The sequence below is a fragment of the Podarcis tiliguerta genome (assembly GCF_965153285.1).
Source record: "Podarcis tiliguerta genome assembly, chromosome: 17".
Classification (NCBI taxonomy): domain Eukaryota; kingdom Metazoa; phylum Chordata; class Lepidosauria; order Squamata; family Lacertidae; genus Podarcis; species Podarcis tiliguerta.
In genome coordinates this window covers 9245060-9260565 of record NC_139550.1, presented here as the reverse complement: position 1 = coordinate 9260565, position 15506 = coordinate 9245060, and the positions used below count along the sequence as shown (strand labels likewise).

The 15506-nt window shown below is 43.6% G+C and overlaps 1 protein-coding gene and 1 long non-coding RNA gene across 3 annotated transcripts in view; one reads left to right on the top strand and one right to left on the bottom strand.

Moving 5' to 3' along the window:
* EPHA1 (EPH receptor A1) overlaps window positions 1-14439 on the bottom strand; it is a 78430-nt gene extending 63991 nt beyond the window's left edge. Inside the window, exons 1-2 of one of the 2 annotated variants that reach the window (XM_083419637.1) lie at window positions 14381-14439; window positions 3004-3071 (exon numbers count right to left, since the gene is read on the bottom strand). Coding sequence is in view for 1 of the 2 variants with exons in the window: in XM_083419636.1 (XP_083275762.1) it covers window positions 3004-3071; window positions 13971-14067 (165 nt within the window). In the remaining variant the exon portion in view is untranslated. Of the gene's footprint in view, window positions 1-3003; window positions 3072-13970; window positions 14328-14380 lie in introns of those variants that run through there. The other variant, XM_083419636.1, reaches the window with a different exon arrangement.
* On the top strand, window positions 6376-12431 carry LOC310667957. Its single transcript, XR_014506481.1, has 3 exons — window positions 6376-7522; window positions 9467-9540; window positions 11757-12431. It is a non-coding gene; the product is annotated as an uncharacterized lncRNA (long non-coding RNA).
* Window positions 14440-15506: the final 1067 nt, after the last annotated feature.

Sequence of the window (15506 nt, the reverse complement as noted above, 5' to 3'; positions counted from 1 at the left end):
GGCCACAACTTTATCGATTACAGTGGACACGTGTTGCAAACGTGATCTGTGCGGAAAGCACGTTCACAACCTGCAGCGTCCGCAACACGCAGCGCCGTGTCTGTGCACAAACAGATTGCGATTTGGCACTTCTGCGCATGCGCAAAGCGCAATTTGGCGCTTCTGTGCAGGCGTGACCGCCGAAACCCGGACGTAAGCCGTTGCGATACTTCCGGGTTTTGGCTCATCCGTAACCTGAAAAAACGCAACCTGAAGCGTCTGTAACCTGAGGTATGACTGTAGAGATGCAGATGGATTTTTGGTTTGGGCATTGGGTATATGTTTATCTGTTCCAGCCCCTCCCCCAAAATATTAATTTTTAAAAAGTAAGGGTTCCTGCTAAAAAACAATTACTAGGTATCCTAGTAAACATGGCCAGACTTGCACTGTGGCTTCAGATTCCTAGTACACACGCTTCGTTAGGTATCTGGTCCCCTGCTTCTTCCACCTTTGCTCAAGGTGGCAATTTCACTTGTTGTGAATCCACAAGAGCTCCCCCCCTCCCTCCCCCTGGCCACTTCAGTCTTACTCTCTCCCCCTTTTTCTTTGCTTTCCCTACTTCCTCTCCTCAAAACCTACAATCCTAGATTGACTCTGACTTAGGTCCCACTGGAGTGTGTGGGATTTACTTTTGAGAAGACATGGAGAGGATTGCAGACAGTGTTCTGACATAAGCTCCCCACCCCCCTTCTCATCCATCCTATCCCTTGTTTTGCCTCAAGCTTGGACCAATCTACTCAGAACAGTGGGCCAAAATAATTATTAATGGCAATATCTCGGAGGAGTGTAACATTAGTAAGGGAACCAGGCAAGGATGCCCCTTATCCCCCCCTTATTTTCATTATGGTAATGGAGGTAAAGAACAATCAAATTCGGGAAGACCAATCTGTCAAAGGCATCATCCAGGGCAACAAAACATACAAGCTCAAAGCCTTTGCCAAAGACCTGATTATTATGAGTGAAAACCTAAAGAAAGCTTGATAAGAGTGCTAGAGGTGATTAAATACTTTTGGAGAGGTGGCAGGTTTCAAGCTGAATACTAGCAAAACACAATTATTAGTTAAAAACTTATCGAAACAAGAAAAAATAGAATTAGAAGAAACATCGGGATTGCGGATCTGCCAGAAAGCAAAATGTTTGGGTATTTGGGTCACCCCTAAAAATATTAATTTATTCCAGGACAACTATACAAAAACTTGGCTAGAAATTAAATGAATCTTGAAACCTGGAGCAGATTGAGACTAACATTCCTGGGAAGGATTTCAATCATTAAGATGAACGTACTCCCGAAACCAGTTTTTTTATTTCAAATGATTCCAGTATTAGGAGACGCAGACTTTACAGTTTATGGATTATGAAATTTATATTAATTCTTTATGTAAGGCGTGGCTGACGGTATTCTTATTATGGTGTAATTTGTCTTTTTTGTCATGTGTTGAGCAAATAAAATAAAAAATTATTTAAATAAATAAATAGCAAGCCTTGACAGAGCTCTCTCCCATTTTTGAGGCAATCCTAACTTTTGAATGTGTTTAGTTTTCTGCCCAGAGAGTTGCTTTAAAAGGGAAGTGAAGGAATTTGGAAGTGTCCTTGAAGTGCAGAAAAGCTGTCTTGCTGTCTTGAGAAGTCCAGAGGAGGAGGAGAGAGAGAAAGCTGGGAGTGGAGTTGGAAGTGGAGCTGCCTGAGAATGGGAGATGATCAGGAACTGTGACAGATGAGCTGTAAAAGCCAAGTAAGAGCCATGTCTGTGGGTTAAACCACAGAACCTAGGACTTGCTGATCAGAAGCTCGGCGGTTCAAATCCCCACGACGGGGTGAGCTCCCGTTGATCGGTCCCTGCTCCTGCCCACCTAGCAGTTCAAAAGCACGTCAAAGTGCAAGTAGACAAATAGGTACCTCTGCGGCGGGAAGGTAAACGGCGTTTCCATGCGCTGCTCTGGTTCGCCAGAAGCGGCTGAGTCATGCTGGCTACATGACCCATCACCCAGAAGCTGTACGCCGGCTTCCTCGGCCAGTAAAGCGACTTGAGAGCCACGACTGGACCTACCTTTACCTTTAAGAGCCATGTGTAGAAAACTCAGGCCTGGAATATAAGGCTGGGCTGATGTCTGGTTACAAAGTGAAGCTACCATTCTGCATCAAAAGCATGCAGCCCTAGATTTGACGGGTTATTTCAGGTCCAAATGTCACCTTCAGCTTTCCTCACATCTGTAGCTCTTGTCCATTTCCTCCCAGCTTTCATTTCTTTGTCAACCTCCACCCTTTTCTCTTCATCACCTCCCCAGTAGACCTTCAAATCCTCCTGTCCCAGCCACATATCATTGCTTCCTTTGATTTGTTTTCTTTCTCAACCCACCCCTACGTAGGGTAGCCACACAACCTATTTTACAGAGGACAGTCCTTGATCCCAAATGACTGTCAGTAGTCAGTCCTATATTTGAAGGTGCCCTCTGTTTGAGGGCTGTCCATTCCAGTCTGAGTCTGGTTTAAAGCTCAGGAACGGGGGGAAAATGAGAAGTTGCCCATCAATAGTCAGCAGACTGAACAGGCATCCAAGTCACCTGGCATCTTCCCCACTGCTGTGAGATGTTTTGCATTTCTATTTAAATTCTACCAGTTATTTCTACATTTGTGCGTACATATGAATACATATACACATAAATTATCATGCACAGAGTTTATGCAAATTTATGTCTTTTTTTTTGTCTGCCAATTTTTGGGGGGGCAAAGCATAACGGGCCATCTTACCTCATCTGATCTTTTCTAAGGCCTCTCTCTCTTCTGCCTCTCATTCTCTATAGACCTTTACCTGCATTGCCCCTCTCTGACATCAGAGAACCTCAGCCAATGGCAACCTATCACCGCCAGAGGTGTCACTACCACCGCCACAAAACCCCTCCATGCATTTCAATATACAAGTAGATTGCTTCCAGTTCTATTTCTGAACATGTACTGTCTACTCACCCCGTTTTCTTGAGGATGTGGCAACCAACCCAGCTCATTCTGAGCAATGCTTGTGTCAAGAAGGTTCACTGAAAATCATGAAACAAACAAAAATTAGAAGGACAGGCAACAAAATATTGGATTTCAAGTCACCATATAATGAGGCCTCTCTGGCTCACGGCAGGACTCATCCCTATACTTCACACTGTCCTCTGGTTCCTTTACATGGTTGAAAGGTCTCCCTTCCTCTTTCCACACAATTTCATTTTTTAAAAATGGGGGGGGGGGGGAGCACAGAAGAGGAGTCCTTGTCCTTTCTGTATTCCATCCATTTTGCAAGCAATAAAATGTCTGAGCCAGCAGTTAATGGATCTCGGCCACACCAACCTGATTTCTGAAACGTACATCTTAAATCACAGAACTTGCAGCAGCTGAGCTGAGAGAGTTACTGACTCATACTTCAAGTTCCTCTCATGAACAAATGACTCCCAGAAGAAGTCACCATGATTTGTCTACTGCCGTGGCAAGTAAAGTGGCGAAAAACAGCCGTAACATTATTTGGGGTTTATTAGAATGGGAAAGGGGTGCCTTGACACTAGCAGTCATCTCTTCAGCACAGAGGAGCCTGACCTAACAAAAGAATGAAAAGTGACAGGGACAAATTACCAGAACAAAAGATCAATTAGTGTTGCCTCAGGGAACTAACTAGAGACAGGAATGACAGGCCAGGGGATCATGGGAGTCAAAGATGCACATGCAGTCACTTTTTTGAATAAAACTATTCAACAGTTATGGGATCCCCACTCTGGGCTACTGTATGTACAGTGATACCTTGGGTTAAGTACTTAATTCGTTCTGGAGGTCCATACTTAACCTGAAACTGTTCTTAACCTGAAGCACCACTTTAGCTAATGGGGCCTCCTACTGCTGCTGTGCCGCTGGAGCACAATTTCTGTTCTCATCCTGAAGCAAAGTTCAGGACTATTTCTGGGTTAGCAGAGTTTGTAACCTGAAGCGTATGTAACCCGAGGTACCACTGTACTGATATGACACATATGACATATGACACATAAGAAAGACTGAATGTCTGTTAAACAAAAATCCCAACCTCCAGTTGGCAATCTTATTTTGGGTCTGATGCGAATGTAAGGCTGGTTAGGGGATTAGAGCACCTTATGGGCCCCACACTCTCCTTCCACACCCACCTCGCCTCTCGTATGGGCATGCTTTCCGTTTCGGGGCTATAATTAGAGTCAAGGGCTGCACCTGTGCTTTCCCTAATCTTAGCCAGCATCAGACCACAGTTTGGAACCATGATTAGAAGTGGATTTGCAAGCTGTGGTTTGGGCTGACTACGGCACACGTTAGACATTACAGCCTCCCGGTGGAAGCTGCTTTCCCACAGGTTCATGCCAACAGCACGGCTGCAGCTTCTAAAGCCCCACAATTATGTGGGTGAGGCCAACTGTGCAGGTCTTTCCTATTCTGTAAACCTCATCCCTCGTTCCCTACAGCTCATCTTCTTTCTCCTCTCTCCCTGCCCTGGTTGTGAGAGGTTTTTTGTTGTTGTTGTCGCTTCCTAGTTCTTGCTTCTCTTTCCCAACTCCTCCTTCAAATTTCATTCTGTTGATTCTCTAACTCCTTTTAAGCCCTTTTGTGTGCATCAGCCCATTATTTACTCCTGATCTTTTAATATCTTGAATTGTGCTTTCACTCCTTTCTCCTTCTCCTTTAATCTCTCTCCTTTTTCCTGTGTGTATCTACCAATTAGTAACATTTCGTGAATCTGATTACATCTCCTCTAGTGACTAGTCCATGAAAGCTTATTCCATAATAAGTTTGTTTGTCTTTAAGGGGCTACAATACTTTTGTTATTTATGCCACAATCACATTCACTTTTTTTATCTTACATATTTCTATACTGCTTTTCAGCCAAAAGGCCCTCAGGGCAGTTCACAGAGATAAAAAGAATACAGGCAACTCCCAATTTACATGGGGGCTATGTTCCAAGGTCCATTCTGAAGGAAATCAGCCCTGAGTTTTCGCTGGAAGGACAGACCCTGAAGCTGAGGCTCCAAGACTTTGGCCACCTCATGAGAAGAGAATACTCCCTGGAAAAGACCCTGGTGTTGGGAAAGATGGAGGGCACAAGGAGAAGGGGACGACAGAGGATGAGATGGTTGGATAGTGTTCTCGAAGCTACCAGCATGAGTTTGACCAAACTGCGGGAGGCAGTGGAAGACAGGAGTGCTTGGCGTGCTCTGGTCCATGGGGTCATGAAGAGTCGGACACGACTAAACGACTAAACAACATGTTCCAAGGCACTGCATGTTTAAGTGAAATCGCCTATATTTGAAACACCATTGAAAAAGCCTGTTCAACCACTGTTATTTTCTGTGACGTTTTTGGGTCACTTCTGGGTTTGGTGTGATGCACACATGCGCAATCATGCCTAAAATGGTCACTGCCTGTATATAAATGTTGTTATTAATTTAAAAAGCATTACATGCACACATCTGTGTCACTGTGATGACATTGTGCTTTTTCTTATTACCACCCAAGCCCTGCTTTCACTATCTCCACAAATCAGTAAAGTCTGTAAATCAGAGCATGTAGTAAGCGCATGAGAGAAAATCCCCAATGAAGTAACCTCCTGCAGTCTCTTCTTCTGTGGTGTCTGAAGAATCCTTATCTACTCCTCTAATGAAGACCTAAGGTGATAATAAAGTGTTCTTTTAAGTTTGGAGCATCACTGACCCACACAGTAGTAACATCTAACAGATAAGAAGTGGAACACTCTTGTGCACTTTTAGCACCAGTGCTATCACAGCAAGGATCACTACCGGAGGCCTCCAAGTGTTAAACATCACTTAAAGGCTCTTCTCAGCTGCTTTGCAATAGCCCACCCATCACTGATTTACAACACCATTGTCCTATAATAGGATACTAGTATAGTTAAAGCTATGGTTTTCCCAGGAGTGATGTATGGAAGTGAGAGCTGGACCATAAAGAAGGCTGCTCGCCGAAGAACTGATGCTTTTGAATTATGGTGCTGGAGGAGACTCTTGAGAGTCCCATGGACTGCAAGAAGATCAAACCTATCCATTCTTAAGGAAATTGGCCCTGAGTGCTCACTGGAAGGACAGATCCTGAAGCTGAGACTCCAGTACTTTGGCCACCTCATGAGAAGAGAAGACTCCCTGGAAAAGACCATGATGTTGGGAAAGATGGAGGGCACAAGGAGAAGGGGACGATAGAGGACAAGATGGTTGGACAGTGTTCTCGAAGCTACCAGCATGAGATTGACCAAACTGTGGGAGGCAGTGGAAGACAGGAGTGCCTGGCGTGCTCTGGTCCATGGGGTCACGAAGAGTCCGACACAACTAAACAACTAAACAACAACAACAAACAGTTTAATCTGAATGTCGCCGCCTGAAGTGTGTGAAAAGAGCTTCTGCCTATGAGGTGCTTCAATGTTAATGCGCTTGCATTCAGTGTGCATGTGCACAACGGTGAAGATGCATCCACCCTGCACTCTCAGATTTAACTTCTACAGCCGGCTTCCCCAAGCTGGTGCCCTCCAGATACTTTTGCTTGGAGTAGAGCAACAATGCTTGCAACTAGTTACATGAACGGGGCAGAGGGCAGTGTTTATAGGCCAAAAAGGCAATCTGTTCTTGCCTCACACACTCTTTTCTAGGAAGTACTTTTTAGTAAAGCAGATTACTTCTGTTCAGGCTTCTACTTCCTTCCTCCTTCGCCAAGTTAGTCCAGGTTAGTGACAGAATGAGTTAGCATGTGGTTGTAATGCTAACGTATTGGCTCCATCTTGGCCATGTGCAGAACAGGTGCTTAGCATGGCCTTGTTTGCTGTGAGTAATAAACCTTAAGTCTTCTTTATCCTTTCCACTTGAAGTCTTACCAGACTGTTTCTCTGTGCAGACCACTGCAAAATATTTACCAGACTCCCAACAACGTCGGATTAGAACTACCACTGACTTCAGTCAGCCAACCGAGAGGTGGTGCCGGAAACCAGAAGACAGGGAAAAGGAGCAACTCACAACTCGGTTTTAAAGCTGTGCTTCCGAAGGGCAACACAATGGAGTGTTTTTCTATGGCCAGGAACAAAAAGTGAAGGAAAGTAGGGACAGCGGGAATAGATTTTTGCTCATATAAAACATTTAGACTCTGCTTCTTAACTACAGGAAGTCTCCTTAACAACTCTTACTGACGGTGGTTCTCCATGTTTGCAGACTACAAGATAATAGCATCATGGGCACCATCAGGGTCATCCAGTCTAACCCCCCCATAATGCAGGAATATTTTGCTCAACATGGGACTCGAACCACACCCCTGAGATTAAGAGGCTCAGGCTCCACCAAATGAGCTGTCTCAGGCCCAGCCCTGCTGCTGGAGATCCTTGTAACTGGAGATACCAGGACCTGAAAATTGAACCTTCCAATATATGCCCAATATTGCCTATTGCCCTGATACGGATGCTCAGCAGGGCCTACAGGCCTCTGAGTAGGCTATGACTAGGGTGAGTGGATCTCCCTGGATGACTGCTTGCATTTTGGCATGTGCTGAGGATCTGATCTGTACTGCCCATAATGTTTATTTATCCATGTTGGGTAGAGGGGAGGTCTATGTCTAAAGGATCCTTGTCTTTCATAAGTTTGCATGGAGTAGGGGAATGCTTCTGCAGGTACGGAAGAAGAACGCACAAGAAACCTGCTTTGAAATGCCCAAGATGAGCAAGTTGTTTTTCTTGCTACATTACCCACAGTTTGTTCCACTTTCTTCATTCTGACACAAATGGATTTCTGTATTGTGCTGCAGACTAATAGGAGGCTAGAATGACCATTAAGGCCACAGTGACTCATTTTCAACTCGGTGCTTAATAATTTAAGCTGCCGTGCTGAAAATTTCTTCTGCGGGTTAAAACAAACAAACATTCTCCATCAATTAATGAGATGGAAAAAGGCATTAGAAACTTTTCAAAGGGGAGAGAATAATTTGAAGGGGTGAAACTCTCAGGGTAGGGTTTTTGTTGCGCTTATCTTACTTCTGAGGTGGCCAGAGTGTGTTTTGGTTTCTCAGTGTCCTTTCTTTCATTCTAGAAATCCTCTCAGCTGGCACTCTGCAGCCTTCCCAGGTGCCCACGTGTCAGTTAAAGCCCAGGGGAAAACATCATGAGGTAACTTCTTCCATGGGCCTTTTTAATATCATGGTCAGCTGGGGAGGCTGCGAATTCCTGGGTAGATGTTTACAGGAACGCGTAGCACATGTACCACCCTTGGCCATCTCATGATGATAAAATAAGCTCAAAACCCCACAACCACTCATATTTTAAAGAAATTCTAAAACACCCTGAGAATGTGAGAGAAAAATGGGAACCCTTTTGCTGAGGAGGAAAAGGTTTGAGAAACTGGGGGGAGAGCTATTGGCACTAATTAAAACAGTGGGAATTGATAGCTTCCCCAACCATCTCCTATGACATCCACTAATACAACAAAAATCTGGATTGTCCAGATCTGGTCTCGAACGTTGTCCTGCTGGCCCAGGTGTCACTTTAGATTGCTTTAAAATGGCTGCTGTTGTTTTTTAACTGATACGTGTGATTGGAATTTGTGGTTGTTTTAGGTAAGCTGCCCTGTGAAAGCTCTGCTCCAAAATGTGACCTATTTCACATTTTCAAGAAATATTTCAAGAAGAAATGAAATAAAATCTTCCCACACTAATGCTGCAGGCTATGCACAGCTCACAAGAGGGGTTCATAATATATTTGCTGGAATTGAAAGGGTAGGCGACATTCCCCCCCCCCCATCTGCACTATGCATTCAAAGCAGTATCATACCACTTTAAACAGGGATGGTTTCCTGACAAGAATTCTGGGAAATGCATTTTTAAGGGTGCTGAGAGTTGTTAGGAGAACCAACACCCCCCCATTCCCCACACAGAGCTGCAATTCATATATTGATTTAACCGTCACTCCCTCTTCCCAGGGAACTCTGAAAATGGTTTCTCTGTGAAGGGAATAAGGGTCTCAGCACTCTTAACAAACTGCGGCTCCTGGGATTTTTGGGGGGAGAAAGCTGTGATTGTTTAAAATGGCACGACACTGCTTTGAATGCATTGCCAGAAGTAGGCAGAATACAACTCAATAAATCACCCACTCAAAAAATGCTTCAGCGAGTCCGACTCAAGCAAACCCTCATGTCTGACATAGAGTTCCTTTTCTGGGTGCTATTCACTGGTACCCTCAATCTAAATCAATCCAGAGGGGTGGGCGTTGGAGAGAGAGAGAGAGAGAGAAGTAAAATGTATTTGGCATAAACTTATACGGAAACGAAGGGTTACAAAGCATAGCAACGCTTGTCATCTGCAGCCAGCACAGTAACAATAGGATATGTAGTGAAGGGACGTCCTTCTTGCCAGACCTGCGAGCTATTCACTAATTAGACCTATCACTTCATTCCCACAGGAGATTAAATTCAATTTAAAAAACTTCTTTCACACTTCTCCTTCTCCAAGAAAATTCTGGGCAGCATCTTCAGAGTAAGTTTTCTTGAAGAAGAGGGGACCAGAGGCATAGGGTGATGTAATAATGTGCTCATTTATGGCCGTTCCTTCTTTTCTCCCTTCATGTGTGTAACATGTAAAGTGGGATCAAGTAAGGGGGTTAAAGTAATCAGGTTCTGGACAGCTACAAACCTTGACAGCTTGGTTTGATGCAACTTGCCCATGGAAATGCAGAACATCGGCTACGAATACATTTTGATACTAGTTAAAAGCAGATTTTTGGGACGCGGGTGGCGCTGTGGGTTAAACCACTGAGCCTAGGGCTTGCCGATCAGAAGGTCGGCGGTTTGAATCCCCGCCACGGGGTGAGCTCCCATTGCTCGGTCCCTGCTCCTGCCAACCTAGCAGTTCGAAAGCACGTCAAAGTGCAAGTAGATAAATAGGTACCACTCCAGTGGGAAGGTAAACGGCATTTCCGTGCGCAGCTCTGGTTCACCAGAAGCGCCTTAGTCATGCTGGCCACATGACCCGGAAGCTGTACGCCGGCTCCCTTGGCCAATAAAGCGAGATGAGTGCTGCAACCCCAGAGTCGGTCACGACTGGACCTAACAGTCAGGGGTACCTTTACCTTAAAAGCAGTTTCGGATAAGGGCACCCATCTTATAATAAAAAAACCTACTATAAGCAATTCATACAAGGAGCCCGTTATTCGAAAACTTCTTCAGTATCACTGAGTTAGATAAGGAGAAGATGCCAGCCAAACAGAGCTAGAGGCCAAAGAGGAAGGGCGTAAAGGCCGTCAGGGTTTTCATGAGATGTTGAAATACTGAAATCAATATTTGAAGAGCACTTATATACGTTCAGCTTCGAAGTTCTCACGAGTTTTGTGAACTCTGCACCTGCAGTGTGCAGAGCAAATATATTTATCACTTTATAAATTCCCCATTTGCTAATGTCATTCTAACCCAGTAATTTCACCGATTAGTTATGCCATATTTCCGTATTTCAGGTTTAGAGATCGTTCCGATATAATATGTTGTCAGCCACAGACACAATGATGTAAACTTGCTTGGTCTGCTGACAAACTGGTGAAACTAAAGTATTCTGATTGAGTAATTTTAATCGCAGTCATTTTGACTAACAATGTCAATTATTACCAAGACTTCCCTTCACACTAATCACCTGTGAAGTCTCTGGGCAATATTTACATCACACCATTAAGTCTCCTGCCAACCTAGCAGTTCGAAAGCACGTCAAAGTGCAAGTAGATAAATAGGAACCGCTCTGGCAGGAAGGTAAACGGCGTTTCCGTGCGCTGCTCTGGTTCACCAGAAGCGGCTTAGTCATGCTGGCCACATGACCCAGAAGCTGTACGCCGGCTCCCTTGGCCAATAAAGATAGATGAGCGCCGCAACCCCAGAGTCGGTCACGACTGGACCTAATGGTCAGGGGTCCCTTCACCTTTATAGTCTTAAGTTGGTTTAAATGTCCTGGGAACTATAGCTGTGACAAGTGAAGTAGAGTGGTTTGGCAGGGATGGATCCCTAGCAAAGAATTCACAGTACCATCATCAAACCTGCTATGGTCTCAGTCAGGATAGGTGTACAGCAAGCATCAGAGCATTGATGCGGCATAATGCTTTTCCTCTGGTATCATCTCCTCCTGTATTTCTCATTTTCCCTATGCCAAATTTTCCTTTTCTTACAACTTCAACACTTCAATAGAAATTATATGGGGGAATGTGTGGATAAAAAGCATCAAAGGTCATGTGATTTTTGTATGCTGAAAGAAAACTACAGTGGTACCTCGGGTTAAGTACTTAATTCGTTCCGGAGGTCTGTTCTTAACCTGAAACTGTTCTTAACCTGAAGCACCACTTTAGCTAATGGGGGCCTCCTGCTGCCGCCGCTGCGCCAAAAGAGCATGATTTCTGTTCTCATCCTGAAGCAAAGTTCTTAACCTGAAGCACTATTTCTGGGTTAGAGGAGTCTGTAACCTGAAGCGTATGTAACCCAAGGTATCACTGTATACGAAAATGATGTACTGGTGGTATTTGACTCCTACTAAATTATCTAAAATTTACAAGTTCAAATGTCTTCTGGAAGTGTAAAGAAAAGGAGGGTACCTTTTATCATGTGTGGTGGACATGTAAGATAACAAAATCATTCTGGGAAATGGTATATAATGAACTTAAAAAAACATTTAAAATAACTTTGTCAAAAAACCAGAAGCGTTTTTACTAGGAATTACAGGTACCGAAATTCCAAAAGATCAGAGAAGACTTTTTATGTATGCGACAACAGCTGCACAGATGTTATTAGCCCAAAGATGGAAAGAAGCGTCAATCCTAACAAGGGAAGAATGGCAAGCCAAAATGCTAGACTATGCCGAAACGGCAAAACTAACAGGGAGACTCAGGAATCCAGAAGACAAGGACATTAAAAAAATGGGGGAAATTTATAACTTACCTAGGAGACCATTGTAATCAAATTAAAACCCTAGCTGGACTCTAAGATACACTTGTAAAGTAACGAAGATTACAGATAATTAGGAAAAATGAAAATTATGGACAATGTACTGATATGTAGTTTTAAACTCCGTTTTAAGGACCCATGTATGTGATGGGGGAAAGTCACAAGATTCAGAGAATATCACAAAATGATTACCCAAAATGTTTGAATGTAAATATTTAATGATAAAGATAAATTTTAACAAATTCCAAAAAGGCCCAAAAAGGGAAGCAAGAAGAATTACCGATGATAGAAGAATGGAGGATGAAATTAATGCATTATGCGGAACTCGACAAACTAACGGGAAGGATCCGAAACCGGTGCGACCAGAAATTTAGCGAAGACTGGAGTAAATTTGCGGATTATTTGAAAAGTATATCTGATGATCAGACGACGTTTGTAGGTTTGCAAGACATTCTGTGAGGGATAACATTAGAAATATTGTAAAAATGGAGAAGGAGAGATGATATGTTATGAGATCTAAAGGCAATATTAAGTTAGGAAATGCAGAAAAAGCGTTTAAGATGGAGGATTATCAGAGATGCTGATGGAAGTCCAATGATGAATGTATTTGTGATAAATTGTGTGGTATGTTTTATAATTTTGTATTTCAAAAACCAATAAAAATCTTTTAAATAAATAAATAATCCAAAAAATGTCATGTGATTTATATAGTGCTAGCTATTCAAACATTATTATGTATTTCCCCCTTTTCATGTTGGAATAATCAGGAAAGCTTGGTGGAATGCCAGATGGTAGCTTGCTAGGAGGCTTAGCAAGGGCAGCTGGTTAGACAGGGAGGGGGAAATCATTGAAGCTTCTCAGTGACTCCATGCCACAGAAGCTCATTCAGCTGGCTGAGGGCTAGGGTTGGGAATCAATAGATATACACCCTTTGGACAGCAATAGACAGAAATTTTATTTATTTTTAATGTCTATTTCATTAAGCATTCTGTCTTGCTTAATGAGAACTTTGAATTTCAGCAGAGTTATCCTTAAAGGTCCATAAACATTCTCGACCTTCCTCATTGTTTATTATTTACTGCTTACAGGGATGAGTTCAGAGTAAACTACTGCTTTGTTTGCTTTTTACGTCTTGCATGTAATCTGCCTGATTATAATTTTTATTTTTTTGTGGTACTGTGCCGGGGTGGGTGGGAGAGGCATAGTACTGAGAACCATCTCCAGGCACAGAAATGACAAGCTACAGACTGTCTGCTCCGTGTAAGCGGAATATATGTGTGATTCAGGTTAGTGCTAAGGTTCTAAAGTTCTTGGAGTCGTATCATTTGCCTACAGCTCGCTTATCAGGGCATTTCACTGTTCCTAATATATTTTTATTTTTCAAAAAAGAAAGGGTTTTTTTAAAAAACAAAACACCAAGACCTGGAAACCTAAGTAAAAACAGACCCTCTTTTTCAAGCAAAAAAACAGAGCTTAAGACTAAGCACGTGTTATTTTAAGAGATTTTTCACTTCAATGCTACTTTCCAGGTAAGTAAAGTCAGCCTCACGACGGGCAGAGATGGTTCAGTGAGCTTGCCGATCAAGGCCTTTTTAAGCATCTCTTTACCACCTAGGGCTGTTTCACACACAACACAGCAGTAATTCCAAGTTTGCCACTTGGTGCCACAGCCAACCCAGCACTAAGCACACCTGTACGAACACACTACCACCAAATTCATGCTTTACATTCTTAGGTGCACACTTAAAAATCACAAATGCGTTAGGAGGCTCTTTCCTAATTTCTCATCCGCCAGAACTCAACACACATTGCAACTTTTTTTTTTAATAAGCTGTTCCTAACCCAAGACTCCCTATAAAATGCTCCAGCAGTTTTCTTTTTGCAGTTTTTGCCTGGAAAACGAAGCTTTCCCTCCTTGGTGCTTTCCAAGGAGTTTGTCCAGTTTAACCGAAAACTCCACGCCCATCCTTCCCTATGGAAAAGTGCTCTTACCTTCTTTACTGGATACCTCAGGAGGAAGAGAAGCCCAGTTCAGTAAAAGGAGCTCAAGGGAGAGAAGTGCCTTTGACACAGTAAGTCTCAGATCCATATTCCCTGTGGAGGCACTTCTGATCCTTTGCAGCACTCCTCAGCTCTGGCAGCCTGCAGCTCTCTCAGTTCCTTTTCAAGAGGCCTTACACATCTGGGCAACAGCGTGGTGCCCTTTGCACGAGGCTCTCTCTAGAGCCAGTTGACGGACTGGGGCTCGTGCATTGCAAAATCCGCCTGCCTGGCCCTGAGTTATGATGAAAGACTCAGGCAGAGGAGTGGTGAAACCAGTTCTCTCCCAATCAACTCCCTTGCTTTACTAGCTTGAAAGGGGCTGTCCCAGGACTTCCCATCTGGCAGACAAATAAACTCACCTTAAAGGTAGCTACCTTTTCCTGGGATCCTCCCTCTGTCTTTTCCGTCAGTTACACCCTGTGTATAGCTTCAGGGTGCCACCTGGTGGGTCAGTGATGACATTTTTGGTCTTCTTCCAGTGACTTCCACAGAAGTTAGGCTTTCTGTGTTTGTGGACTCCAGAGCTGAAAGAAGCCACTTGGATTAGTTCTTTTGCAAGATTCCTCCTGCTCTGGAGGGTAGACCGCAAACCAACGGCTTCAAGTTACACAGAAGGAGATTCCAAATAAATATCAGGAAGAACTTTCTGGCAGTAAGAGCTGTTTGACCGTGGAACGCTCTTCCTTGGGAGGTTGTAGACTCTCATTCCTTGGAAGTTTTAAAGCAGATATAATAATAATAATAATAATAATAATAATAATAATAATAATAATAATAATAATAATAATTTATTATTTATACCCCGCCCATCTGGCTGGGTTTCCCCAGCCACTCTGGGCGGCTTCCAATCAAGTGTTAAAAACAATACAGCATTAAATATTAAAAACTTCCCATCTGTCATAGAAGCTTTAGCTGAGATTGAAGTGGGTTGGATTAGATAACCCTTGGGGATCCCTTCCAACTCTATGATTCTAAGGGTGATTCAAAAGACAACAACAATGTGTACCCCGCCCATCTGGCTGGGTTCCCCCAGCCACTCTGGGCAGCTTCCAACAAAGATTAAAAATACATTAAAATGTCACACATTAAAAACTTCCCTGAACTGCCTTCAGGTGTCTTCTAAATGTCAGGTGTCTTTGACATGTGATGGGAGGGCGTTCCACAGGGTGCCACTACCGAGAAGGCCCTCTGCCTGGTTCCCTGTAGCTTTGCTTCTCGCAGTGAGGGAACCGCCAGAAGGCCCTCGGAGGTGGACCTCAGCGTCTGGGCAGAACGATGGGGGTGGAGACGCTCCTTCAGGTATACTGGGCCGAGATGTGCCACCTGTACTGTTTGCACACATTTTCAGAACAGGACCACCTGAAGGCTGTTTCCCCCCACCCTCTGCACTCTGATAATGTCTCTTGCTTGCCTAGATGAAGGATAGAGCATGTGTTGTTGTGTACAGAAATTAGCTTACTGTGCAAAGGTAAGATTCACATTCAT